Genomic DNA, 27,809 nt, shown 5'->3' with positions numbered 1-27,809 from the left:
GAGGGACATTCGGCCAGTTTAAAAAATCACACCACTTTCGTATACGGAAAACAAACGGAAGCTCATTCGGGCCAGTATGGTCGCCCCATTACGTCAAACCAAACTGACATTTTTATAAAAAAACATTTTTGTAGGACTATTTTGAGACAAGTAATTTGCTATTTTTTGTTGTTGTAGAAAGCCAGTGCACCACGACTGGTATATATCAAAGGCCGTGGTATGTGCTATCCTGTCTACGGCATATAAATGATCCTTGCTACTAATGGAAAAATGTAGCGGGTTTCCTCTTTTAGACTATATGTCAAAAGTACCAAGTGTTTGACATCCAATAACCGATGATTAAGAAATTAATGTGCTCTAGTGGTGTCGTTAAACAAAACAAACTTTAACTTTTTGCAGTCAACCTGTCGAGTAGCTTTCAGCGTCGAGTCTCGTTCAGCACAGCGTCTCGTTTCCGGAAGTACGCCATTGCCCTGTCGATTGTGTCGGTGTTGTTTCCGCTCTCCAGCGGAATAGCTGCTATAGGTAATCTTAATTCTGTTCACTTTTTATTTTATTTTATTACACACCTGGTGGAAAGAACACAGTCAGATTGGTGGAATTACTCAGCAGCCTTCCTCTCATGTGGGGTATTGTTTTAAAGATATCGGATTGGCTGCTCCATGGTGATGACCCAAACGCTAAAGCCCCGTCCATTAAAATTAGCACTACCGGCAGGACACTTATTGCTATGTGACGTTAAAATTAAATTTGCAAGTGAAAGCTAGCGCTGTAAATAAGCTTTATTTTTATTTTTTTTAAAAAGATGTTTAATTTTCTTTTAATGAGGATCAGATATGTAAGAAATGGAATATTACACTTGCCTCCATTAGATAACATTTATTAAATTTTACAACTCATTTAAAGATGTATTCATCTCCCTTTTTCTCATTATATACATGTTAAAACAACTCTTAAGATAAATGGTATCTAGTGGTCAATCGTAGTATTCATAGATTGTCTTTTTGAAAACAGTGCATTGGTATTTTAAAAATGTTGGATTGTAACAGTTTTCTTTTTAATTTATTTTCATGCTTATATGCAAAATTCAAGCACGTTGTTCTGGGCTCACACCTCAGCTATCTGAGCTGTCTGTCCATGACGTAGGATTAGCCTACTGGTTAGTTGTTAGTGTTTATAAAAGTCTGTATAGTGGTGTTGTCCTTACCGGGGTGCGAACATAGTAAAATCGAGCCTTAATGCGTGAAGTGTAAGAAAATTGTATTTATGTACACTCTACCACAAGTTATTTACACAAGAGGACGTCGACTTTGGAATTGTAAATTTTGGGTTGACCTATATGATATATCACGTTATTGTAATAATAATATATGTTTTTGTTTTCGATGATGACATGTATTTTATTAAAGGCGCAGACCCTAGTTTCAACCCGTGAAAATGGACTCTAGGTTTGGTTAAGTTACAAACCTGTAACACCTTTGGATAACATTACAGGAGAGTGAAACAAGAATCTGTAACGTTGAAACGGTGAAATGTCGTTAAAAATAGACTAAAACTCGACTCCATAACTGTTATTTCTCAGACGCACGTGCGTTTTTAAAAATATGGTAATGGATAATCTAAACAATAAAATATAAATTATAAATGTTTGATTTCAGTGATCATAAACGGCTCTAATAGTGAAACATATGCATAAGTGTTTAAAAACAAGGGTCTGTCCCTTTAATTACACCACTCTTTAGAAACTATGTTTTAAAATAACCGTTTTATTGTTTCAGTACTGAGCAGTCTCAAGAACAGCCAGACGTTGTTTGGATATGGAGTAAGCCTGTTTGACAGTATGAGCGAATCCAATGTGGTGGTGGTGGTGGTTGGGGGGGGGGGGAGGGGGGTCACAGTGGTCCCGTGACACCCCCACTACCTGTTTGAAGTTCCATTTTCAATTTTTTTTATTTTTTTTAAATTCATTGTCCACAACATAAACACTAAATTGCCCTGAAAACGCGTATCTTTATTTTCACAATTTTCGGTGGAGATCTCGCTACATTTGCCTTCTATAAACTAAAATTGCCCATTTAAAATTTTTGTGACACATCCTCCGCTCCAGATGACAATTACCTTGCCCTCAGAATAATTAGGTGGGTTTTTTTTTTTTTTTTTTATCACATTCATTTAACCTTAGATACTCCTGTAAGGTCACCACTATCTGTAATAGATTTAGTTGATTAACTCTTTGCTTGCTGCCAACATCTGAACCCCCCCCCCCCCAATCCCTATCACTGGCAAAATTATTTGGGGGCTGTTTCAGCAATTGTAATTATAAGTATCATAGTGTGTGTGTTTGTTGGGGGGGGGGGGGGGGCACTGATTTAAATTTGCATTGAAAAAATGGTCTTCCGAGCACAGGGGCGAGACGTAGTCCAGTGGTAACGCGCTTGCTTGATACGCGGTCGGTTTTGGATCGATCGCCGTCGGTGGTCCCATTGGGCTATTATTTCTCGTTCCAGCCAGTACACCACGATTGGTATATCAAAGGCCGTGGTTTGTGCTATCCTGTCTGTGGGATGGTGCATATAAAAGATCCCTTGCTGGTAATCGAAAAGAGTAGCCCATGAATTGGGGACAGCGGGTTTCCTCTTTCAATATCTGTGTGCTCCTTAACTATTATGTTCGACGCCATATAACCGTAAATGAAATGTGCTGAGTGCGTCGTTAAATAAAACATTTCCTTCAAACATGGATCTATGCAAAACCAAGAAGCGAACTCTTTACACAAGGGAGCTAACTGTATACTGCTACATATGACGTTAAAACAGTACAATCCCTTTTAAAGATTGACGAGCTCGTCTCCATAAGCGTTACTTCTCAGAGGTGCATGCGTTTTCAGAACTATAGAAAATTCATTTCACGGTGTTAGCAACACCAGGATGACCAGAAACACTTTGAATGTACAGAAATGGTTAATCTAAACAATAAAATGCATGTAATGTCTGATTTAAATTGTCAAACTTCAGACTTCAGACCAAATCTAGCTATCGCATCACCTTAACTGAACCATGGTGGGATGAAATCCATGTCAACCCTCTCGGTAATTTTAGTTTTTTAATTATGTACCATTTCCATAATTCAATTATTTTTACAAAATATTGCTAATAAATGGAGTATGGTGGCTACATAGATGGTTGAATAAAGTACATTTAAGGACAAATCAAATATTTTTTTTTCAGGTAATGTTTTGTTAGGCCATATAGGCTAATTATTACTATTAAATAGGTCAGTGGTCTGTGACAATATGCCTGTAATAGTAAAACAAACCCCATGTAGTAGAGTTTAAAAACTAGGTTCTGCGACTTTAAAGAAATATTCCTTTTCTCTGTACACCAGCTGGACGCGATTCTGGATAGCATGTCTTCACTGGTGGTCATCTGGCGATTCTTCGGCAGCTCCACGGTCGTGTACTCGCCCACCAAGGAAAGAATGTGAGTGGAACATTATAGAATTAAACGGACTGTCCTATAATACTGCAAAATACCTCTCTTGTTTTTATAAGGTTGCGGGATTTAGCCCAGTCGGTTGAGTGCTCGGTTGAGGTTGTTGTGTCGCAGGATCGAACCACCTCGATGGATCCATTTAACTTATTAGTTTTTTTCTCATTCCAACCAGTGCACCACAACTGGTCAAAGGCCGGAGTATGTGCCATCCTGTCTGTGGGAAAGTGCATATAACAGATCCATCGCTGCATTAGGAAACATGTAGCGGGTTTCCTCTGAGGACTACGAGTCAGAATTACCAAGTGTTTGACATCCAATAGCCGATGATTAATTAATCAATATGCTCTAGTGGTGTCATTTAACAAAACAAAATTTTAACTGAGGACTACGTGTCAGAAACAGCAAATGTTTGACATCCAATAGCCGATCATTAATACATCAATATGCTCGAGTTGAATGTCAAATATTTGGTAATTCTGACCCGTAGAACCATTTCAGGTGTACGAAAATTAATACAGTATTAATTTAAATGATTAAAAAACGGCTTTAAAAGTGAAAAATACGCCGTAGTGTTTAAAAACTAGGGTCTGCTCCTTTAAAAAGTTGTATGTTGATAACGTGTACATCGTCATTATGTATCTCTCCGCAGGGCTTGTATAGTTGTAGCGAACCTCTTCTTTGTGGCAGCGGCGTGTCTAGTAGGGAAGTCTGCCCACGCCCTGGCAGTGAACCTTGTCGAGGATAAGGTAAGATTGGTGTTTACGGGAGGGGGGGGGGGGTCTAGTGGGGAAGTCTGCCCACGACCTGGTAGTGATCCTCGTCGAGGATAAGGTAAGGCTGGTGTTGGGGGGGGGGGGGGGTAGTGGGGAAGTCTGCCCACGCCCTGGCTGTGAACCTCGTCGAAGATAAGGTACGGCTGGTGTTGGGGGGGGGGGGGGGGAGTGTGTGTCTGGTGAGGAAGTCTGCCCACGCCCTGGCTGTGAACCTCGTCGAGGATAAAGTACGGCTGGTGTTTGGGTGTGGTGGTGGTTGGGGGTCATCTGATGGGGAAGTCATGTCAATCATTGAGTGTACCTGTCCTGTTGTCCTTATTTTTGTGTTGATTTTGTTTTGTATTCAGTCAATACATATCCTTATTTTTGTATTGATTTTGTTTTCTATTTCAGTCGATACATATCCATATTTTTGTGTTGATTTTGTTTTCTATTTCAGTGAATACATATCCATATTTTTGTGTTGATTTTGTTTTCTATTTCAGTGAATACATATCCATATTTTTGTGTTGATTTTGTTTTCTATTTCAGTCGTTACAAATCCTAATTTTTGCCTCCGTAAGTGGGATAGTGAGCGTCATTTTGGGTACGATGAAAGTCTACTTGGGTTATGAGTTGGAAAGTAGAGTCCTGCTAACAGACAGTAAGTTTGGTTATGATTGATTTTTTTTGTTTGTTTGTCCATAGAACGTGAGGGGGGAGGAGAGGGTAGGACGTAGCCCAGTGGTAAAGCGTTCGTCTGATGCGAGGTGGGTCTAGGATCGATCCATGTCGGTGGGCCCACTGGGCTATTTCTCGTACTAGCCAGTGCATCACCACTGGTATATCAAAAACTTTGGTATGTGCTATCATGTCTGTGGGATATTGCATATAAAAGATCCCTTGCTACCAGTGGCTTTATCCTGCCAAGGTTACAATGGTGAAGGCCGCAAGGCTTTACCGAACTGTATTCGCCATTCGACCTCAGCAGGATAAAGCCGATATCTTAAGACAGAACCAGTTATTGTATTTAACCTGCAATCCACATACAAATAAAGGGACATAACCTAGTTTCAACCCGTGAAAATTAACACTAAGTTTAGTTAATCTACAAACCCATAACACATTTGGATAAAGTTACAAATGAGTGAAACATGATGAGTATGCCACTTTGAAATGGTGAAATACCCTCTGAAAACGGACTAAAACTCGACTCCATAACTGTTACTTCTTAGACGCACGTGCGTTTTTAAAAATATGAGGAATGCATTTTGTAATATTAAAAACACCAGGATGACCAAAGACAGTTCGAATGTACGGATATTGATAATCTAAACCATAAAATGTAAGTAAAGTATGATTTCAGTTGTCAAAAACTGCTATAATAGTCAAAAATATACGTTAGTGTTTAAAAACTAGGGTATGTCCTTTTAATGAAAGGAACTGTTTTATTTTATAACTTTAACTTTCCAAAGTACTATGTCCATACGTGTTGAATGACTTGTTGCCTAAAATATTTATACACCAAAACAAAATAGTTCTTAAATAACAATTTATTTCTTGGTTTTAAAATAAAAATTGTCTGCAAAACGGTTTAAAAACAAAAAAAAAATCAATTGAAAATGAAATAATATTTTTGGTCAGTGATTTCAGCATAAAAATTGAATATTTAAGCGGCTGCTTCAAATGAGCTTGTTATCGTTGTCTGACGAACCAAACTGATATCACAATACTAGTATTATATACATGTATATATATATATATATATATATATATATATATATATATATATATATATATATATATATATATATATATGTATGTATATCTGCTGATGTCCCTCTGATAAAAGATCCCTTGTGTATCAGGAAAAACATAGCGGGTTTCCTCTGATGACTACATGTCAGAATTACCAAATGTTTGACATCCAATAGCCGATGATTAATTAATCAATGTGCTCCAGTGGTGTCGTTAAACAAGGGATTGTCATTAAAGATTATAGCCAGGATAGTGATGTTGGTCCGAAGGAGACACAGATAGGCAACAGGGGTGGTGCTTGTCAATTTGACGTTTTTAATATTTGCACTAGTAACTGGTAAAACCCCCGCGGTTCGCCAAACACACACGAATCCGACGTAGCATGCTCCTGATTAATAGTCCAATAACATTTTGGGGAATCCTGTCCCATTCCTCTTGGCGAGCGGCAACTAATTCAGCCAAGTTGGTTGGCTGACGCTGACGTTCATGGAGACGTCCCACATCTGCTCAATAGATGAAAGGTCTGGCTTAGGGCTGACCATGGTAGTGTGGTGATGTTCTTTTGCTGCAGATACGAAATGACCCTCCCATGAACAATATGCAGCTAGGTTCTGGCAGTCATGGTGATGCCACCCCACACTATAACGGACCCTCCTCCAAATCAGTCATGAGGACGAACATTGACGTTGGTGTAGCGTTCATTGGGACGTCGCTAGATACGTTGTCGTCGATCATGGAAGTATTTTGTGAATCTGGACTCGTCTGAAACATTACCCGAGCCCAACGCCTGTTAGCCCAATGTCTACGATGTGTACACCATTGACGTCTGACGTAGGGTCGACATGCGTTGATGTTACTTCTATGTAGTCTGTTACGAATACTGTGACAATGTTTATTTAACCACACACTGTGAGTCTATAGATTAAGACTTAGTCATTATTTAACATCAGTTTCATCAAAATGCTCAACTTCCGTAAGACGTCCAAGACGTTCATCCATTCATTTACAGTTATTTTCTTGCTTTATATCCAATTAATGTTCAAGCACACTGTCCTGGGCACACATCTCAGCTATTTGGGCTATCTGTCCAGGACAGTGGGTGTATAGTAGCCTTTTACTTACCCACCGACTCGTTAACCTCGCTCTGGTGGCAATCGGCGGGATGTCTAAGAGAGGCAGACATTCAGAATAGACCATCAATATTAAAGCTGCAGTCTCGGTATATATTTTATTATATTTTATTATCATTCAGAATAGTCCATCAATATTAAAGCCACAGTTTTGGGTATATTTTTTTTATTATTTAACCATTCAGAATAGTCCATCAATATTAAAGCCACAGTTTTGGGTATATTTTTTTTATTATTTAACCATTCAGAATAGTCCATCAATATTAAAGCTATAGTTTTGGGTATATTTTTTTATTATTTAACCATTCAGAATAGTCCATCAACGTTTTGGGTATATTTTTTTTAATATTTAACCATTCAGAATAGTCCATCACAGTCTCGTGTATATTTTTTTATTATTTAACCATTCAGAATAGACCATCAACGTTAAAGCTACAGTCTCGTGTATATATTTTTTATTATTTAACCATTCAGAATAGACCATCAACGTTAAAGCTACAGTCTCGTGTATATTTTTTTTATTATTTAACCATTCAGAATAGACCATCAACGTTAAAGCTACAGTCTCGTGTATATTTTTTTTATTATTTAACCATTCAGAATAGACCATCAACGTTAAAGCTACAGTCTCGTGTATATTTTTTTTATTATTTATCCATTCAGAATAGACCGTCAACATTACGTTTCTTACCACAACACGGCATCCTTCGATATCATTCTGTGAACTCTCTATCCACACGACCAACACAAACAAACAAACAAAGAAACAAACAAACAAATCCATTCAACCTTAGCATAACATTAGATCTTTAGTTATCGTAATTGATTGATTATTAACTTTAATTATTAAAATTGAATATATATTTAAAGATAAATGGTCATAGAGTATTTTATGAAAGTTAATTGGATGGAACTTCTTTTTAGGCGTAATAACATTCACAGGGGCGGCGATTGCGTTTGCTAACTGTGTGGGCATGTATGCACTGGAAAGTGACGAACGGCTATGGATTATGGACCCAATATTTGGAATTTTGTGTGGAGTGTTTCTGATCGGGTTTGGAGCCAAGTAAGTATCTGGTGGTAATAATAATAATGCAAGTGAGTCAGAGTGTAAAATCAGTAAATCTCGTGTGATCGCAAGAAATACTGGTGTGTGTGTGAGTGTAAAATCAGTATATCTCGTGTGATCGCAAAAAATACTGGTGTTAATAATCAGTATATCTCGTGTGATCGCAAGAAATACTGGTGTGTGTGTGTGTGTGTGTGTGTGTGTGTGTGTGTGTGTGTGTGTGTGAGTGTAAAATCAGTATATCTCGTGTGATCGCAAGAAATACTGGTGTGTGTGTGTGTGTGTGTGTGTGTGTGTGTGTGTGTGTGCGAGTGTAAAATCAGTATGTGGTGTGATCGCAAGAAATACTGGTGTGTGTGTGAGTGTAATATCAGTATATGGTGTGATCGCAAGAAATACTGGTGTGTGTGTGTGAGTGTAAAATCAGTATGTGGTGTGATCGCAAGAAACACTGGTGTGTGTGTGTGTGTGTGTGTGTGTGTGTGTGCGTGTGCGAGTGTAAAAGCAGTATATCTCGTGTGATCGCAAGAAATACTGGTGTGTGTGTGTGTGTGAGTGTAAAATCAATATATCTCGTGTGATCGCAAAAAATACTGGTGTGTATAATCAGTATATCTCGTGTGATCGCAAGAAATACTGGCGTGTGTGTGTGTGTGTGAGCGTAAAATCAGTATATCTCGTGTGATCGCAAGAAATACTGGTGTGTGTGTGTGCGAGTGTAAAATCAGTATGTGGTGTGATCGCAAGAAATACTGGTGTGTGTGTGTGTGTGCGAGTGTAAAATCAGTATGTGGTGTGATCGCAAGAAATACTGGTGTGTGTGAGTGTAAAATCAGTATATGGTGTGATCGCAAGAAATACTGGTGTATGTGTGTATGTGTGCGAGTGTAAAATCAGTATGTGGTGTGATCGCAAGAAATACTGGTGTGTGTGTGTGTGTGTGTGTGTGTGTGTGTGCGAGTGTAAAATCAGTATGTGGTGTGATCGCAAGAAATACTTGTGTGTGTGAGTGTAAAAATCAGTATATGGTGTGATCGCAAGAAATACTGGATTGTGTGTGTATAAAATCAATCGCAAGAAATACTGGTGTGTGTGTATGTGTGTGTGTGCGTGCGTGTGACGGTACATGCTCTTAATCTCTTTTCGCCTGTGGCGATATTAATTGCTTTAGAAGGCCGTGTGCAGTTCCAAATGCACTTAGCCAGGTGGGCAACTTGTTAGGTGATACCTTTGCGCGACGGTCGTCTAATACACACCCCGCCAGGTGCGGAGGCCATGTGGCCAGTAGTTACGTAATACCTCTGCGAGTGCGGTTTCGACGACCGTGATTTTGGCGACCAAGGCGTCAGTACGTCTGGCGATCAAAGAGAAAAATGCGTCTCTGGGAGTTGGGGATATATCACTTGATAGGTGAGGTACCGCGTTGTACCCCCAGGCGATATTCGCTGTCTCTGAGAGTTTTGAATAAATAGCTAGGGTTTAGAGATATCGAGGAGAACCATAGGAAGGTATCCCGGGGGAACGTTGTCCGTCCGGACTTTGGTAAATATATTATTTCTGCTCTGTTGTATAACCTTGATGTTATTGATGTGACTGAGGTACCAGTATTAATTCTGTGTTACAAGGTTACTGAATGAGTAGTTAGGGTTAATTAAAAATTAACCAGTTAGGAATAGTGTTGTAATTCCTTTATTAATTAAGTTCCCCTGGAAGCGTTTCTCCATTATCACACGTGTGTGTGTTAGCGTTTCTCAATTATCACACGTGCGGGTGTTGTGTCACGGTGAAGTGATTAGCATATTGTGTAAACTAGACGCCTAGAGATTAACTAATTAAGTGATCAGTTCTGGGTTGTTATTATTGTTGTTATTAATTAACTACTGCGGCAGTACATTTGTCAGCGTAGGTTAATACAGATTCCAAAGTGTATTGTGTTTTTGTTGTGTTTTCTAGTGAACTAAACGTGCTATAATAATATATACTTTATATAAGATCGTATCTCTGATCATACCTAGACGAGCCAACGCGGGTATATACTGCCTGTTACAGAGAGGTCTAATAGATATACAGTTAGGAGAGATAGTTTGATAATCGTGTTTCATTCAGTTACGGGTATTATAGAATCCCCGTGACAGTGCGTGTGTGAGTGTTTGTGTGTGTGTGTGTGAGAGAGAGAGAGAGAGAGAGAGAGAGAGAGAGAGAGAGAGAGAGAGAGAGAGAGAGAGAGAGAGAGAGAGAGTGAGAGAGAGGTATTGATATTTGTTGTCATTAGGATGATACAACTTTAAAATAACATTTATTTTTCGTATATTCGTCCCGCCCTTTATATAATTATTCACATTTGTTTATTTATTTTCCTATTTATATTTATTTATTATTCTGTATGTGTTTGTTTTAGATTACTGGTGGACATGACCTGTTGGTACAGAGACCCGTCCAAAATGGAACTGAAGGATGATGATATGTACGACTAATGGAGTGGATCATAGATCAAAGAGTTGTCCCTCCTCGACTGGTCACTGGACCGCTACAATGAGAGGAAATACGGATATTTGATCGTTTTCGTCGGGTGTATTTTCATGAACGGATCTGCTGTACCACTACCATAGGCAATTATTTAAGATATAAACAGGAAAATAAACTTTAAAAACATCGTCTATCGATATCGTGTGCCTAAAACTGCAACAATTTGTGTGAAAACAGAAAGAAAAAAATCTTGTTTTCAAGCAATGCTGTTCATGAGTAGATTATAATATGGGAGACGGAGTTTGAGGACGCGTGTAACGACATTGCTAAATAATAGGGTGCCGTTAAAGGGCGGATTTCGTAAATGTCTGTTTGGGGTGTATAAGGACAACATAATATATAGTTCATGTTGCTTGTTGAGTCTGTGACTCACTGTAAATAGTGTGTGTGGAAATGTGGAGAAGCAAGGTCGGATCAAGATCTTTTGGGGGTCTGTGGGGGTAGAGTGTGGGTGACTAATGTAGAAAGGACACATGGACCAACCCACCAACCCACCCCCTCCTGCCCCAAAAAGGCACTTGGATATATTTAGTGGAGACAGGTATCCTCATTCCCCCTTGGGTTTGGGCATATCATCGACCTATCGAAAATCATCCCATTCATTAGCAGATAAAACAACAACAAATAAAAACAACCCAATCCCCCAACCCTGACGCTGCAGTCGTCTGATACATTTAACAACATTGTTATTTAGCTGTTCCCTTCCAGAACCCCAACTGGATCCTCCCCTGGTAAGATACAGTCGGTCACTTGCATGAAAAACATGAAAGAAAAATACAGGTTGATAATTTGTTTTGTTTAACGACACCACTAGAGCACATTGATTTATTAATCATTGGCTATTGGATGTCAAACATTTGGTCATTTTGACATATAGTTTTAGAGAGGAAACCCGCTACATATTTCCATTAGTAGCGAGGAATCTTTTAAAGGCACCATCCCACAGACAGGATAGCACATACCACAACCTTTGGTATACCTGTCGTAATGTACTGACTGGAACGAGAAATAGTCCAATGGGCACAGGTTGATAAGTACGCACCTGGCCTGGCGCTTATAAAACTGTAGTCTAGACTCGAGGCTCTAACAGAGTCTGAGACAGTAATGTCATGACAACGCCATACAAATTGTATGCGTGTGACGTCATTAGAGATTGAGTCTGGACTGTAAAAGTTTTATAAGCACGGGCCCTGAACTCCCTCACCTTTGATTTCTTTCCACCCTGACCCTTGACCCTCTTATACACTTTGATCAGGGGCAGGATTTTTTTTTCAGGGATGGGTTGCAATATAAAAAAAGGGGGAGGGAGCCTACAGTATTACAAAGTACACTACAATAATTATATAAAATCAATCCCCTCTTACCCCCACGCCCCCATACCCCCCCCCCCCCCCTCCCCAACATTCCATCCAACCATATTGCATTAAAAATATATCAGTTTGTTATAAGTTATTTAAAGGTGTGTGCACTCCAAGCACCTCCCTCCACAATGAACATTTTATTCATAAGTGGGGGTACGCTGTGTGTGAAGGGCGAATGCACTCGAACCTTTTTCTAGGGTGCTGAAATCATGGTATTGTGATTATTGTTTACTCTTACGGAAACCCATGGATATTTTTTATTTATTTGTTTGTTTGTTTGAATAAAATGTTATTTATTATGAACATTGTGTTTTGGTGACTTATACTTATTCAGGGCGGGACGTAACCTAACGGTAAAGCGCTCGCTCGATGCGCGCCTGGTGTAGTATCGATTCCCGTAGGTGGGCAATTTCTCTTTATAGCCAGTGCACCACGACCGGTTTATCAAAGGCAGTGGTATGTGCTATCCTGTCTGTGGGATGTTGGATATAAATATGTAGCAGGTTTCCTCTCCAAGGCACTGTCGAAATTACAAAATGTTTGACATCCAGTAGCCGACGATTAATAAACCAATGTGCTCTAGTGGTGTCGTTAACAAAACAGTTAAGGCCCGTTCAATCATTGCATAACGCTTTAGGGGGAGTGGGGATTTCACTAAACGTTATGGTATACAGGAAATGTTTGTCAGGCGTGACGTAACATTTTATAACGCATGTGCTATTTTTATTTATAAATTAATTAAATAATTAAATACTGAAAATCATGGCTAATTTTTCTCTTAAAGATTTTTATCAGCTATTGGTGAGAACACCATTCGTTATTTATAAAAAAAAAAACACATACCAATAACACACATACATGTGATAACAATTTAAAGACATACGACTGGCTGCTCCTAAGTGATGACAGCCATGCCGAAAATGTACGGTTTTTGTCCTACTCTGTATAAATAAAGGTAAAAATATGGCTTGTACACACATCCCACACCCCGCCCCACTAGAGATTGTGGCTCCTCCACAGGAGATTATGCCACCCCTCCAGATATCGTTCCTACGGGCCTGCTAAATCAACTTCGACTTCTCTCTCGCCAACCACAAATCCACTATCCTGAACATATAAACTCAACTGATTTGCGTACCCAGAACAGCGTGTTTGAACTTTAATTGGCCACAAGGCCTAATCACGTAAATCAAGTTCAAATAAATGAAGATAAAATACAGAAGACCACAAGAGATTTATTTCACGTTTATAAGCTGCCTCGTATATTAGTAATAGTCATCTGAAGAGAAACTGATATAAACCAATGTCAAAAACCTTATTTACAAACATAATACATGCGAAGTTGTAGTTCAAGGTATACAAAGTAGACTAGTTTTGCTATAGCCATTACGCTGACAGTAATACAGAGTTCATAGTATCTAGACTGGTTCTATGGTAGCCATTACGCTCCAGAAAACAGTCCATAATTTTATTTTATTTTAAATTAGACTTAAGGTTTAATATTCCGCCAGACTGATTAGCCTATCAGACACATTTTATAATAATAATAATAATAATAATATAATAATAATAATAATAATAATAATAATAATAAAGTAGCAGCAAAAACACAAAGAAAGAAACAAAAACAACTATAAGTAATCTAACCCCTAACCCCCAAGTAAATCTTTAAAATAGGCTGGCGGATTAATTTGCTTATACGAGAATGGTAATAAAATGACCCCGTCGATGTGCCCATAGGGCTATTTCTCGTTCCAGCCAGTGCACCACGACTGGCATATCAAAGGCCGTGGTATGTGTTATCCTGTCTGTGGGGTGGTGCATGTAAAATTCCCTTGCTGCTAATCGAAAAAGAGTAGCTCATGAAGTGTCGACAGCTGGTTTCCTCTCTCAATATCTGTGTGGTCCTTAACCATATAACTTAAATAAAATGTGTTGAGTTCGTCGTTAAAGAAACGTTTCCTTCCTTAATAACGACCTACTTTTGTTTTTCGGGAGGGGGATTGGGGTGGGGTAGAGAAGAGCTGAGTTTTAACAATAAATGACACTAATACATTTATTATGGGAATCGTTGAACGGGTATAACGGGGTTGGGGTGGGAGTGAGGTGGGGTAGGGTGTTGAGCGGAAAAGGGCTGAGTTTTAACAACACATGACAATCATATATTTTGTTATGGGAATCGTTATTGCATAAACCTGTACATATTATTGTGAGTAACATATATAATATTATACCCAAAAAACTATTTCTTGGAAATTGTTCAAGGCTTTTACTAAGATATACCAACTGAAAGAGGATAGTGCGTGCTTGGGTATGCGTCGCATCCCACCCACCTACCTCACTCCCTAATCCACCCTGAATCATATACATTTTGCATCCAGTTACATTCAGTAATTACTTGCAAATATTAATATTATTTGCCGAGCCAAAAAGGTATAGCCTGTAAAGGCGCCGCCATACGATACGAGTGCCTGGTACGTAAATAACCGATTGTGACAGAAAAAAACATTACGAGCCGAATTTACGAAGTCTGGTTCTCTCTTACATGCGTGTAACTACGTTACATTTACAGTGCTTTAAAAAAGAAAAAGAAAAACTGCGTTTAAGAAAAAAAACCCCAAAAATCCCCAGGCTTCGAAAAATCGGCCCTATGATTTCATCCGAATCATCGGTTGCTCTGCAATCGTATCGTGTGGCGTTGCCTTAAATACAAATACTTTTAAAGACAGAAAGAAAGAAGTGTTTTATTTAACGACGCACCCAACACATTTTATTTACGGTTATATGGCGTCAGACATATGGTTAAGGACCACACAGATTTTTTTAGAGGAAACCCGCTGTCGCCACATAGGCTACTCTTTTACGACAGGCAGCAAGGGATCTTTTATTTGCACTTCCCACAGGCAGGATAGCACAAACCATGGCCTTTGTTGAACCAGTTATGGATCACTGGTCGGTGCAAGTGGTTTACACCTACCCATTGAGCCTTGCGGAGCACTCACTCAGGGTTTGGAGTCGGTATCTGGATTAAAAATTCCATGCCTCGACTGGGATCCGAACCCAGTACCTACCAGCCTGTAGACCGATGACCTGCCACGACGCCAACGAGGCCGGTTTTAAAGACAGAGTCACGCAGATGATCTAACTTGACATATGAATACGTAGTCGTAATTAAATTATTCCTGTTTGTGGGAAAGTGCACATAAAAGATTCCTTGCTGAATTAGAAAAAAATATAGTGGGTTTCCTCTGATGACTACGTGTCAGAATTATCAAATGTTTGACACCCATGATAGCCGATGATTAATAAATCAATGTGGTCTAATGGTGTCGTTAAACAAATCAAACTTTAAATTTTTTAAATTCAATTATATATTAAAAATATTAATAACAAATTACAAGTGACAACCATTTAACTGAATACAGTTCTTTAGAGACAATATTTGTGTGTATTTATGAAAGGTCGACGGGAATATATTTATTTTTGCAAGAGTGAGGGAAGCATGCCACATGACACTGCCTTAGAATAACCCGTAATCCTGTCAAACAATGCAACAAAAACATTTAAACAGTGAAAGCAACACATCAAAATATTTATATTAACATTAAGAGAAAAATCCCATATAATATTATTTTATTTCTAAGTCGGATGCTTATATTAAATTTAATATGCACATGCTTGCGACAGCATCCTGTCGCGATCAACATATGTACAGATACAAATGGTTACTATGTTATTTATAACAAAACACAATAACGCTTAAAGTTTACAACAACAACAAAAAAAGGGAAAAAAAGTAGAAGAAAAAAAAGTAGAGACTTCATCCGTGTTCGCTTTAATGCGACCACTGGGACACAACTAACGCATCTAGACATTAGCGATATTTTCGTCATCCAATCAAAAGTAGCGTTACTAACAATGTGACGGCAATATACCAAACTATGTCCTAACCCTGACATTTCGATATACATGTATAATTTAAACTAGTACATAACCAGTGAAGACAAAGCAGCTATATAGAAATTAAATACTCACATTTCAACGTGTTTAGTTTTCATAGGCGTCGAAACCGTATAGCCGTGTGTGTGTGACGGAGGGGATTTTCACTTCTCTGAAGCCGAGGTGGCCATTATATCCCACTCCTACCCCCAGTTAAAAAAAATAACTGCCCCCCCCCCCCCCCCCCCCCCCCCCCCCCCCCCCCCCCCCCCCCATAGGCATCGCTGACATTTTCACACACCTATGGTTTATTTTATCGGTAAAGCGCCGGAAGTGTTGACGCGAACTTTTATCACACCACCTTAATAACTTTGACACATTCTATGCTACATCTTCACTATACAACTGATTGTCTACATACGGATGATAATAATTTACCAAGTGAAAGCAACTACGTGATTAATTACAGAAATACTGTATTAAACAGACTATATATATATATATATATATATATATATATATATATATATATATATATATATATATATATATATATATGTGTTATATTTTAATTTTACAAAGAAACCGATAATGAGCTGGACCCCGTTTCATGAAGCGAGCTTAAGCTTAACGCCAAGTTCATTTTAAGAAGTTTGGATGTCAAACATGGTCATTTTGACATAGTCATAGAGAGGAAACCTGCTACATTTTTTTTTCATTAGTAGCAAGGGATCTTTTATATGCACCATCCCTCAAACAGGATAGCACATACCACGGCCTTTGGATGGAACGAAAAACAGCCCAATGAGTCCACCGATGGGGATCAATCCTAGACCGACCGCGCTTTACCACTGGGCTACGTCCCGCCCCAATGCACTTATGGTGATTTTAGTGCTAAGAATCGCTTAGTGGCACGGGGCCCAGGTTAGTAACTACCTTATTTCAAACAAAACAACAAAACCAAAAAATAAAAATAAAAAAGCGCAAAAAGAACGAAGTAACGTTAACCCATAACGAATAGACTAGTAGCTGTTTATAGCTGTATTATAAAACACACTACTGGTCTCTGCGATGCAGATCTTTGATTCCTTATTATTTGAGACCCAAGCTGATCGAAACTAGCGTGTTCGGGAGGACGAGCGTTTGCAAACAATTTGACTGGTTTCCATCCTGTTCTCTCCAATCACATTCACTTGACGTTTGGCACAGAAAACCAATCTAAGAAACCGCGAGCACTCTTAACTCCTGAACGTGACAGGTTTTTCGTTTCAGCGGGAACAAGACTCAATAAACTAACAGCGATGATTCTAGTAAAATGAAGTCATCAACACATCATACACTTGATCCACTGATATTTGGATATACGCACCAACTGTAGCTGGCTAGGGACATTTTTCAAAGAAAATCTTCAGATGTATTAGCATATTTAACCGTCACCGTGTTCAAAACGTCAATGGCTCGCGAACAATTTCACTTGTCTTCACCCTGTTCTATCCTACCACATTCGATTAACATCAGGTGAAAAATCCAGTCTGGGCGAAATTATTGTGGTTGACTTCCTCCACCTATGATTCAGCTTTGGCCAAAATTGCAAACGAGTCTCTCATGGGTTGATGTGCCACAATCTGAACAGATCAGGCCCTTCTAAGGGCCCCCAGTGAGACAACCCACAGAGACAAACAACAACAACAACCATCAATAGGCTAGGTTCCAATAACGAGCTAATCTCGGCAAGTTCAAAACTATACGTAGCTCTCCTTTATTTTTCGGCAGACCGTTAAAAAAGCGCCCAAATTCCTACATTAAAACTGCGCAACCTTTCTTTTTGGCTTAATCTTACGAGACTTCAAAATTTCACAGCACCAAAATACCCTCAGCAAACCGCTACCGACCCCGATCGGGCTACTGGTGCTGTCTTGCAGTGCAGGTGGTCCCCTCTCCTACCCACCCCAACCCATTTCCTGTCCTAGTCAGAGCAGCCGGCGAAGGTCGGCACCTGTGTCCATGACAGGCGTGCGCTACAACAGCTTGTTTTAAGTGTGTACGTAAAACACTCTGACCTGACCTGACCAGCTTCAGCCAACTTTGGAGCACCAATACTCGTAACATTTTCGTGAGTCGGTCTATCCATATTCAGGATAAAGAAAGAAAGAAAGAAATGTTTTATTTAACGACGCACTCAACACATTTTATTTACAGTTATATGGCGTCAGACATGGTTATGGACCACAGAGATATTGAGAGAGGAAACCCGCTGTCGTCACTTCATGGGCTACTCTTTTCGATTAGCAGCAAGAGATATCTGAAGTTAGTGCTGGCCAAGTTCACCACGTATAGGTGCTTTTTTTGTTAACACCAAGCAGGTATTTATACAATGTGATTAAAATTAGCTCTACTGGGTCTAGCCAGTAGATCTAAAAGCATTGCGTGGACTCCCATGTCCAGGTGACATTTCATCTATAAATAACAATTTAAATATCGACCAATTACACTTCGCCTTTTATAGCGTTATTTGGGAGCATACCAATTCTAAAAACCATCGTGCGAGACTATTTACGCAATAGACGAACTATGTGGTCTATTTCAACATTGAAAAAACAGGGGGAAAAGTGCAGTAATAAACATTGGATTGTATACTAGTATAAACAGATTTTATGGCTATACCATCAGGGTTTATTTTTTCGTCTTGAAACGAATTTTATATAAAAATTTATATTGCAATTATTTTCCGGCATACTTCGTAATTCACCCGAATTATTTCGTATACCCTCGGCATAATCCCGAATGTTTTCAAATTCTTTTTAAATCACTGGCATGATTTTGCAAGTAAGGTTTTGATTGGTCGAATGAAAGGTCAACTGGACATGAGCTCCAACGGGCTGCTGTTAGATCCACATGTAATAGTGGAGCTAATTTTAATTAGATTGGTATTTATCGAATTTTATTTGAACTTTCGAATGGAGTGTTATCACATATATTTTTGAAACCCCAACCGTCTACTCCTTTGATATAATAGCGGCTCCAAACCTCACAGCAATACATTAAAATGGGACAAATTAAGCACTGAAATAACTTTAAGGAACATTTTTTTCATGCTATGGAATTTCCTACAAGTTATTTATTTCTGAGCCACTGTGTTCTAAATTGCAATCAATTTGTTTTTGTTTTGTGTTATCCAAAACACTTTTACTTTTCTCCTTACGCCAAACCACACTGTAGAATGTAATTGGACATGGTATTCTAAATGTGATGAGTCCACTACTTGTAAGCTTTCAACAAGCACCGCACAGCATAAGGAGAGAAAACAATGGTAATATATATATATACTAATAATAGCTAGCGTATTGCCAATACCAATTAAATCCACGGCGGTTGACCCCTTAGTCAGTATATACAAAACAGGGTAGGAATCTTTCCATGGTGTGGTTGTAACTAAACACACATAAGGTCGAACGCCAAACCGAAATATATAAATAGAGAAACAAGCTTTTTTTAATTTGTTCAATATCCTACAAATGTAGGATTTAAAAAATAAGTCTATAGACTCATTGAGTTGTCCCTCTCCACGGAAATCTTTAGTAAAAGGCGAAAGATTTATTCTGTGAAGTGAGACCAGAGCTAAATATTAACGGTTTGCTGGATTCTTATAGAATATTTGTTACAATACGGCTGTGGTGTTCAGCAACATCATTTTGCTAAGTAATTAATTCAACTAATAACTAATTAATATGCGCTAAAGAAATCTTACAGAAAACACCTTTTGCGATATTGTGCTTTTTTGTTTTTGATTGAATCGAATATATTGCTTCGTATATATCACTTTTACTGACAAACCACTTCGTTGATAAATAACTGAAATGAGGTCAACGAAACGTATACGCCACGTGCCCTTTGTTTCCTGTGCGGAGTATTGGCCACAGGCGGTATGTGTGCCACCGAGTCGACATCTGTGGCATTAAAACTTTTAATGTCTTAGGCTGGTAGGTTTTGGGTTCGCATCTCAGAAGTGGCTTCAGACCGATGCTATTCAACTGATCAATTGGCGGATGTAGAGCAGTAGCGCTTAGGTTGCACTAGACTGACAAACACTGGGAGGTGCCCTATTTAAATTATTTATGTGAGTTAGACACCCAAGAAAAAATCCTTCATCCGCCTCTGGTTTCAGAGGAATTTAATTAAAAATCTCGGCATGAGTTCAACCCCCCCCCCCCCCCCAACGGTTAGGGTAGTTTTAGGTATAGGGTTAGGGTTAGTCTTTAGAGCCTTTGATATAGAGGGGTACGGGTCGAACTCTTTCCAAAATTACTTGGTTCCCACCCCCACCCAGAGTGACTCACATTCCAACCAGTGCACCACAACTGGTGAAATGCCATGGTATGTGCTTTCTTGTCTATGGGAAAGTGCATATAAAAGATCCATTGTTGCATTAATTAAGAAAATTGCAGCGGGTTTCCTCTGTTGACTACGAATCAGAATTAACAAATGTTTGACATCCAACAGCCGATGATTAATTAACTAATTAATGTGCTCTAGTGGTGTCGTTAAACAAAACAAGCTTCTGATGTAGGGTACACCAATGTTTATCGCAGTTTATACTTAGTCGTTTATTTATTGTTGAGTGTAATATTATCTTCATATAACATGACTTTACATTTTAACAAGATATATAAGATACGTACGTTGCTGTTATTGGGTCGAGTGGTTTATAGGTAATACATGTACATTTAAATGACGAGTAATACATTTTAAACTAGGTTACCCTAGATGCAATCCTACGATAAACCCACCCCACCCGTCCTTAAACGCGTACAATTGTTCAACTTTTGAATTTCAACATCCACATCCTTCATATCCAAAAGCTAGACATTTTAAAATGATTCACTCGCACACGCGTGTGCAAGGGGATGGTTTGGGGGGGGGGGGGGGGAACAACCCCCCCCCACTAGCCCTCCTGCTCCAGTACATTTTATTTCTTTTTTAAATACATTTTCCGAATGATCATGACTCGACACCCCATTAACTTCGCTCACCAGTCTAGAACCCCCTGCTTAAATTTCTGCACACGCGCCTGAAATGAGACCAGTTTCAGCTAGTAATTCACCCGATTGAGGTGGATCTAATTTCAGGGGTCTCGCATGGGCCTACGGGTTCCCATTTATGTAGGGGGTGGGGGAGGGAGGTGGCAGGCTGGTGTTTTGCCTGAATTAAACGAACATGCCATGACCTGGATAACAACGTTTTTTTTTCATATTGGCGTTACTGCCAACCGGCTACATAAGGTTGCATACGAATCTCTACGTGTTTTTACATGTATTACAATAATTCTGAAGGTAGATTGATGGAAATACATGGTAAAAGGGCTACAGGTTAGCACATTTTGCCCGAATATCTCTATCGTTTTTGCCCGCATTTGAGGATTTTCTTCAGCACTGTGTGTGTGTGTGTGGGGGGGGGGGGGGTGCCCCATGTCTCGTACGCTTATGGAGTCTAGGCCACTGCTCTATGGTAATGTTGATAGTTAAAATTGATAAAATAGGGAATTAACAAACAAAATAAATTAACTAATAATTCATGATTACCCCCACCCCCCCCCCCCCCCCCAAAAAAAAAAAAAAAAAAAAAAGAAGAAGAAAAAAAAACAACCCAACTAGTTATTACCGATTTAATAACAATAATAAAAAAAAAAACCTTATCACGATTAATGCATCGCATAGGTATGAATTCGTCCATTCTTCCCTTTTCCGGACAGTTGACTGGTGTTTGCGGCTCACGTTCGATCAATGTGATATGTTAGAAGACTCATGGTTCCAGTCAAATTGTTCGCGAGCGCTCGGCCTCCTGAACATGTACCAGATAGTATTTAATTGAATACGGAAATTCTCGAAGAGTTCCTAAATAGTATACTAGCTTCACTTGTGTACTCACCATTCAGAGCCGTAGATTAATTTTAAAAAAAAAGAAAGAAAAATTAAAGAAAAAAGAAGAAGAAACTCTTCGGTTAAAATAATGGAAACTTAAAGAAAATCCTCTTCATGTGTGGAATTTCTTGTCGTTCAAAGAATTCATCTGCCCTCTCCCCCCCCCCACCCCCCCCCCCCCCCCCCCCCCCCAAAAAAAAAATTATAATTAAAAAAAAAGAAAAAAAAAAAGAAAAAGATCCTAGCTACGGCCCTGCCATTTCATGTGAAATTTTATACTGAAAATTCACCCAACAAACAACCAACATCATATTTTACAATAAACAACATAATAAAATTGTACGTTACAATTTGAGGTAACCAAGCAACGTCAGTGTTACAAACAACAGAGCCATCACAACGCTGCACAAACATTCTACGTCATGTTCACAATCCAGTGACGTAATAACAAGAGCTTCAAGACTGAAGACGATTCGATACGTCAGTCACACACCGCGTCATATTTATGTTATTTTCTTGATCCCGTTCAGTAATGACGTAATGCCTTTCGTGACGTCAAAACAGACCACAACAGACATGTATCACATGTCCACCTGTTTTACTACACACCAAACAAAATACCAGTGAAATCTGACCCGCTGTGAATTCTAATTTCGAACCCTGACGAATTGTCCACATACACGGAGGAATACTGCCCTGCCTGAAAAAAAAAAAAGAAAAAAAAAGTCAGCATATCCAAAGTCGTATACTCTTGCAGATTTCAGAGGTATGAGCCAGTGGCGTATTGAGGTGGGGGGGGGGGGGGGAGGGTCACAGGGGCCATGCCCCCAATCAAACGGTTTAAAAAACCCAAAACAACAACAAGTAGTATTACATTTTATAAAATCATACATACATACATACGTATGTACATACATACATAGTGTGGGTTGACCCACCCCAATAAGGGTTGCCCCCCCCCCCCCCACCCCAGTATAACATTCTGGCTACGCCAGTGGTAGGGGCGCAAGGGATCTGTAGAAATGATATCTGTTGTAGGGGTGTGGCACAATGTCTTGTGGTGGTGGGCGGGTGGGGGCAATAACTAGTGGAAGCATAAACCAGATCATAAATAAATAAATAAATACCCCCCCCACCCCCAAACACCCTCCCCCCCCCCCCCCCCCCCACAACAACAACAACAACACAAACACCCTCCCAAACACACACACCCAAAAAACTACACACAAAACAAAAAACCCGAATATTCTCGTCCTACTTTCTGGTGGGGTTGGAGCGCACAGGCCACCACGGTCCCCGGTTCATACGGGCCTGCTACACATATACAATATTATTTGTAATTTAAAAAACCCAAAACGAAACAGAAAATAAATGAGTGAATAAATGAATGGATACATAAATGAATGAATCAATCAATGAATAAATTAAAGTTTAAAAACACCCCATCACACCCCAAACACACAGCATATAAACAAAATTGTGTTCATACAATACTTTAAAAAGTACACCCTCTTTCAAAATTGTTGATCCGCCCTGGCCCTCAAGTCTTACCTTCATCTCTAGTAGTCCACTAACACTGGACGTGAATAGTTTACTGTTGGTTTCTACTCCAGTGACGAACTCCAGTGACCTGCAGTACAAAACAATACACGTCAGGGCCGTGCCTAGTCTATATCTAAAGGGTAGCGGTAAAACTAACCAGAGAACGGTTATATAGAATGTTCTCTACATTAACGTCACAAAATAAAAAAAAACAAGTGGACAACTACTCCACAATTCAGTAGTAACAAGGGGCCTCTGTTGCAAGCGACTGGAGCGTGAACGCGCCGGAAGTAATTTAGTGGCTGATTGGGGCCGCTTAGCGCTATGCAAATCAAGGTCAGATAAGTATGTTTCTAGAGGCTATACATAAAGTCAGTTTTAAAATGAAAAGGCACTTTATAGTATTTTTGTAATCCTCCCCTTACCTGCCCTCCACTAGGTAGAGTCATATACATATGAAGAGTTCAGGCGCAAAAACCGACAAACGCCATTTTGGTCGAAAATAAACCATGGCGACCATTACATAGTACTGGTGCCGTATTTACTGACAGCATATCTGTTTCTTTGCAAAAGCCGACACCTACTTCATAAAACCCACAACAATTCCATGATTCGTTTCAGAAACCGACAAGTGACGGGTATCATTTTTCGCAAATACCGACAACTCCATTTATCCAATCTATACGCCGTAATTAGTCACGTGATTCAACATGGCAGCGCCCAGGATCCCTCTCATTACTCACTAAAGTTTCTACGTATTTTATCGAAAATGTCCTTTAATAATGGAGAACTTTGATGACATGACGAGACAGTGGTATTATCACCAATGGGCGTAAACGGGAGAACAATTCAGGCAATTCTGGACGCTCCCTTGCAAAAAAAACGCGCGACATAGTGGTGCTGAAAAACCTGCTAGCATTTCGTGTGTACATAATGTACGTAATGTGTGCTTGGCGACTTCCCTGTCCAATGATGATTTAACCTACGCACATGATCGGTTATATTCTACTGAAAACAAGGTTACTCAGGATGCCACCCTGCTTTCTTACATGGATATCGGTAAATGTGTGCGGAGGCGACCAAGGATAGACGATTCTTCTAAAATTAAGAGGAATAGAGAAATTTCAGTGAAGTACTTCACTTTGACTGCAAACAAAGAGAAGATACCAGTGTGCAAGGCCTCATTCATGAGCATTTTCGGTGAGTATAGTACCCAGTGTAATAAAGTTCTAGACCCTAGGCCATAAATGATCTAGTTTTCATTAGTATCAAAATGCCATGCAAATAAAAAAAGTATTATAAGTTGTAGAAACATCACAGGGGCAAATGGATTTTTATGTGCCCTCTGTGTGCTTCGACTGGGGGTAAAAGAGCACACAGAGGGTACGGTGCATAAAAATCCATTTACCCCGAGAGATACTTCTTCAACGGATTTATCTGGCCGACATTTAACTATATATTATTATGATGTATTTACAAATTTCCGCGATTAAAGGTTTACACTTTTCTAAGAGTACGGCGTCTCCCTAAAACTGAATGTTTTCCTTCCATAAACCTAAAACAAAAATGACGTCAAACCTTAGAAAATGACGTCATTTATATCTCGGCGGGGAATACAATTCAATAAGAGAATCTGGCTTTGCCTTCCAGTGTATAATGGTTTTGTCAAAGGCTAAATGATCAATGGAATTCAAGTATTTTACATGCAGGCGAGATAATTAATATTAGCCCCCGAACCAGAGAGTGGCTAGCCACACCAACTGACCAAGGCTATGTAATTGTTTGCTCCAACGGCCATATTTCCTGGTATGGCAGGCGCGTGCGCAGGGGGAGGGTTTTAGGGGTCGAACCCCCCCCCCCCCTGCTCAAGGCGAATTTTTTTTTGTCAGAAAGCAGCTCGGCTAGCCAGCAGAAAACACCTCAGAATAGCCCTAGAAGGGGCTTCGCCAGACACCTCGACCCTCCTCCCCCCCCTGCAAAATTTCCTGCGCACGCCCCTGTATGGTTACATGACTGCTAAATTAGCTCCACTTAGCAAATATTCACCCCTACCCAAGACCAGGCTATACCCATTTATTCTGACACACCCATATTCTGATATTATCTAGTGACAGATTCATTTACATAATTAATTTACACATATCATAAATAGTGTCTATTTTAAACTGAGGGGCGGGGATACCCCAAGTAACTGTTCTGGAATACTAAGGGTAAACAGCTATATGAACTGAAGCTTATTAGAAGTCGTCTTCTTTTGGAGTTGCTTCCCCTCTCTCGTAAATTTCTAAATTTGAAATTTATTGACGAAGTGACACAGAGAAACAGACACTGTCCCCAAACCCTCAAGGATATGCTATTCATGTTGTATTAATTGGTTTAATCAGTGCAGTACGTGAAGAAATCAGAATATTTTAAAATGTGTTTTGTTTAAAGACACCACTAAAGCCACATTTATTTATTAATTATCGGTTACTGGATGTCAAACATTGAGTGATTCTGACACAATGGGCCGAATTTACAAAGCTTGTTTTACAGAACAGAACAGAACAGAACACATCTTTATTTACACTCAGATCACATAACAAGTGATACATGAGCACATAGCTACAGTATGTGCAATATAATAATACAGCTGGTCTACACATATAATAGAATAATACAAGATTAACGTGGGGGCATAATAATTGTTCTCATAATGTTATCTAAAAATTTACAAATATTATTTAACAAAGTAATATTCGTGCTACAGAATAGATCATGATATTTAATAGCATTTGGTCTTATATAGTAATATTTTGGTATGTACTTGTATCTTTCAGGGGCGGATTATGGGGAGTTTCCCAGTTGCACGGACCCCCCCCCCCCCCCCCCAGCTAAAAAAAACCCCACCCCACCACATATATCTAAATTGATGTCCACGTAGAATTTATAATTTCAAATTATAAACATTTACATATTGTTTCGGAAACCCCGCTTACCTAAAGCATAATCCGCACCATCTTCATAAATCAAGGCTAATATTCGTTCCTAATATTCAGCCTTGATACATGTCGTCAAGAAATCGTACCACAAAATGCTTAAATTTCATTGGATGCGATGAGATCTGATTACAACGAATCGCAACGCTCCTTATAGATTCCCTTGTTATATAAACTCCATGTTGGCGGGCGAACACTGATATTGCTTTCAAGATTGTCACGTTACCGATGCTGTGATTGGTCAGCGATGTCATCGTGTAAGGGACATAATCGATGTTACAAATTTTCTTCCAATAGAGAGCGCTAGTAGTGGATATCAGTAATCTTGACTACATGTATCAAGGCTGAATACGATGAACGAATATTAGCCTTGATTTATGAAGATGAATCCGCACCTGTCTTTCGTTTTGTATGCAACTACATACATTTACAATGCTTAAACACCGCAATTAAGGAATACGGTCTTCGTAAATTCGGCCCTAGTATAGTATTCAGAGGAAACCTGCTACATTTGACCACGAGCAACAATAGATTTTCCACATTGATAATCTGTGCGTCTTTAACTTAACGGTATACTGCCGGAAAGAAATACGGGAACACTTTAATTTGTAATATACTACTAGCGCAGTAATATCTGTATCAGATGCTACGATGGAATACGGGATTAAATATCAGAAATTAATGTCTGTACCACGGTTAATCTCCTGTCGTTATGGGCGAGATGTCTGACGCCATATACCCGTAAATAAAAAGTGTTGAGTGCGTCGTTAAATAAAACATTTCTTTCTTTCTATGGGCGAGGGTTTTGGTAGGCCGAGTACTCAGTCGTTCGAGTGCTAGACGGACATTTGGTTTAATGTTATAAATGTACGATTAGTACCAGTCGATGGAACACCGATACTCACTACGCTATATAGCATGTGTTTACAGCCAAAGTAGAGTCTTTCTACATGTACTAACATATGAACACCGGCTATATAGCGTAGAGCGCATCGGTGTTTTATCGACTGGTACTAATCGTACACCTATAACCTCAGACCAGGCCTGGTGCTTATAAACCTTTTAGAGTCTAGACTCAAGACTCCAACAGAGTCTGAGACAGTAATAGCATGACGACGCCATATACATTGTATGCGTGTGACGTCATTAGAGATTGAGTCTGGACTCAAAAAGTTTTACAAGCACGGGCCCAGGACCCGAACTCCCGCGGTTATGGACGCTTTCTCAGCTGCCTTTCAATAATGTTCCGGTTAAATACGCAGGTGCTGTCGAGTTTCTTCCTGTAGTGTGTGTATTAGTGGTTACTGTCTGAAATATTTGTTATCAGCGAACTCGAATATGATCA

At 39.4% G+C, this 27,809-nt stretch overlaps 2 protein-coding genes and 1 non-coding gene across 5 annotated transcripts in view; 1 reads left to right on the top strand and 2 right to left on the bottom strand.

Moving 5' to 3' along the window:
- LOC121390736 (transmembrane protein 163-like) overlaps positions 1 to 10,857 on the top strand; it is a 33,343-nt gene extending 22,486 nt beyond the window's left edge. For both annotated transcript variants that reach the window (XM_041522638.1, XM_041522639.1), the window contains 7 exons: positions 400 to 525; positions 1,779 to 1,822; positions 3,385 to 3,479; positions 4,141 to 4,237; positions 4,796 to 4,907; positions 8,056 to 8,197; positions 10,599 to 10,857. In XM_041522638.1, coding sequence (XP_041378572.1) covers positions 400 to 525; positions 1,779 to 1,822; positions 3,385 to 3,479; positions 4,141 to 4,237; positions 4,796 to 4,907; positions 8,056 to 8,197; positions 10,599 to 10,674 — 692 coding nt within the window. In that variant the 3' untranslated portion in view covers positions 10,675 to 10,857. The remainder of the gene's footprint in view (positions 1 to 399; positions 526 to 1,778; positions 1,823 to 3,384; positions 3,480 to 4,140; positions 4,238 to 4,795; positions 4,908 to 8,055; positions 8,198 to 10,598) is intronic.
- Positions 10,858 to 19,532: 8,675 nt separating this feature from the next.
- On the bottom strand, positions 19,533 to 19,647 carry LOC121390792. The gene has a single exon (XR_005960264.1). It is a non-coding gene; the product is annotated as a U5 spliceosomal RNA (small nuclear RNA).
- Positions 19,648 to 22,152: 2,505 nt separating this feature from the next.
- The window catches only part of LOC121390650 (adipolin-like), a 16,371-nt gene continuing 10,714 nt past the window's right edge, over positions 22,153 to 27,809 (bottom strand). The window contains exons 1-3 of one of the 2 annotated variants that reach the window (XR_005960237.1): positions 24,895 to 25,363; positions 23,496 to 23,574; positions 22,582 to 22,644 (exon numbers count right to left, since the gene is read on the bottom strand). Coding sequence is in view for 1 of the 2 variants with exons in the window: in XM_041522515.1 (XP_041378449.1) it covers positions 22,546 to 22,644; positions 23,496 to 23,574 (178 nt within the window). In the remaining variant the exon portion in view is untranslated. Of the gene's footprint in view, positions 22,645 to 23,495; positions 23,575 to 24,894; positions 25,364 to 27,809 lie in introns of those variants that run through there. The other variant, XM_041522515.1, reaches the window with a different exon arrangement.

Source organism: Gigantopelta aegis, chromosome 15 (genome assembly GCF_016097555.1).
Source record: "Gigantopelta aegis isolate Gae_Host chromosome 15, Gae_host_genome, whole genome shotgun sequence".
In the NCBI taxonomy this organism is placed as follows: Eukaryota; Metazoa; Mollusca; class Gastropoda; order Neomphalida; family Peltospiridae; genus Gigantopelta; species Gigantopelta aegis.
The sequence above is the reverse complement of the archived record's forward strand: the minus strand, read 5'-3'. Positions and strand labels throughout refer to the sequence as shown.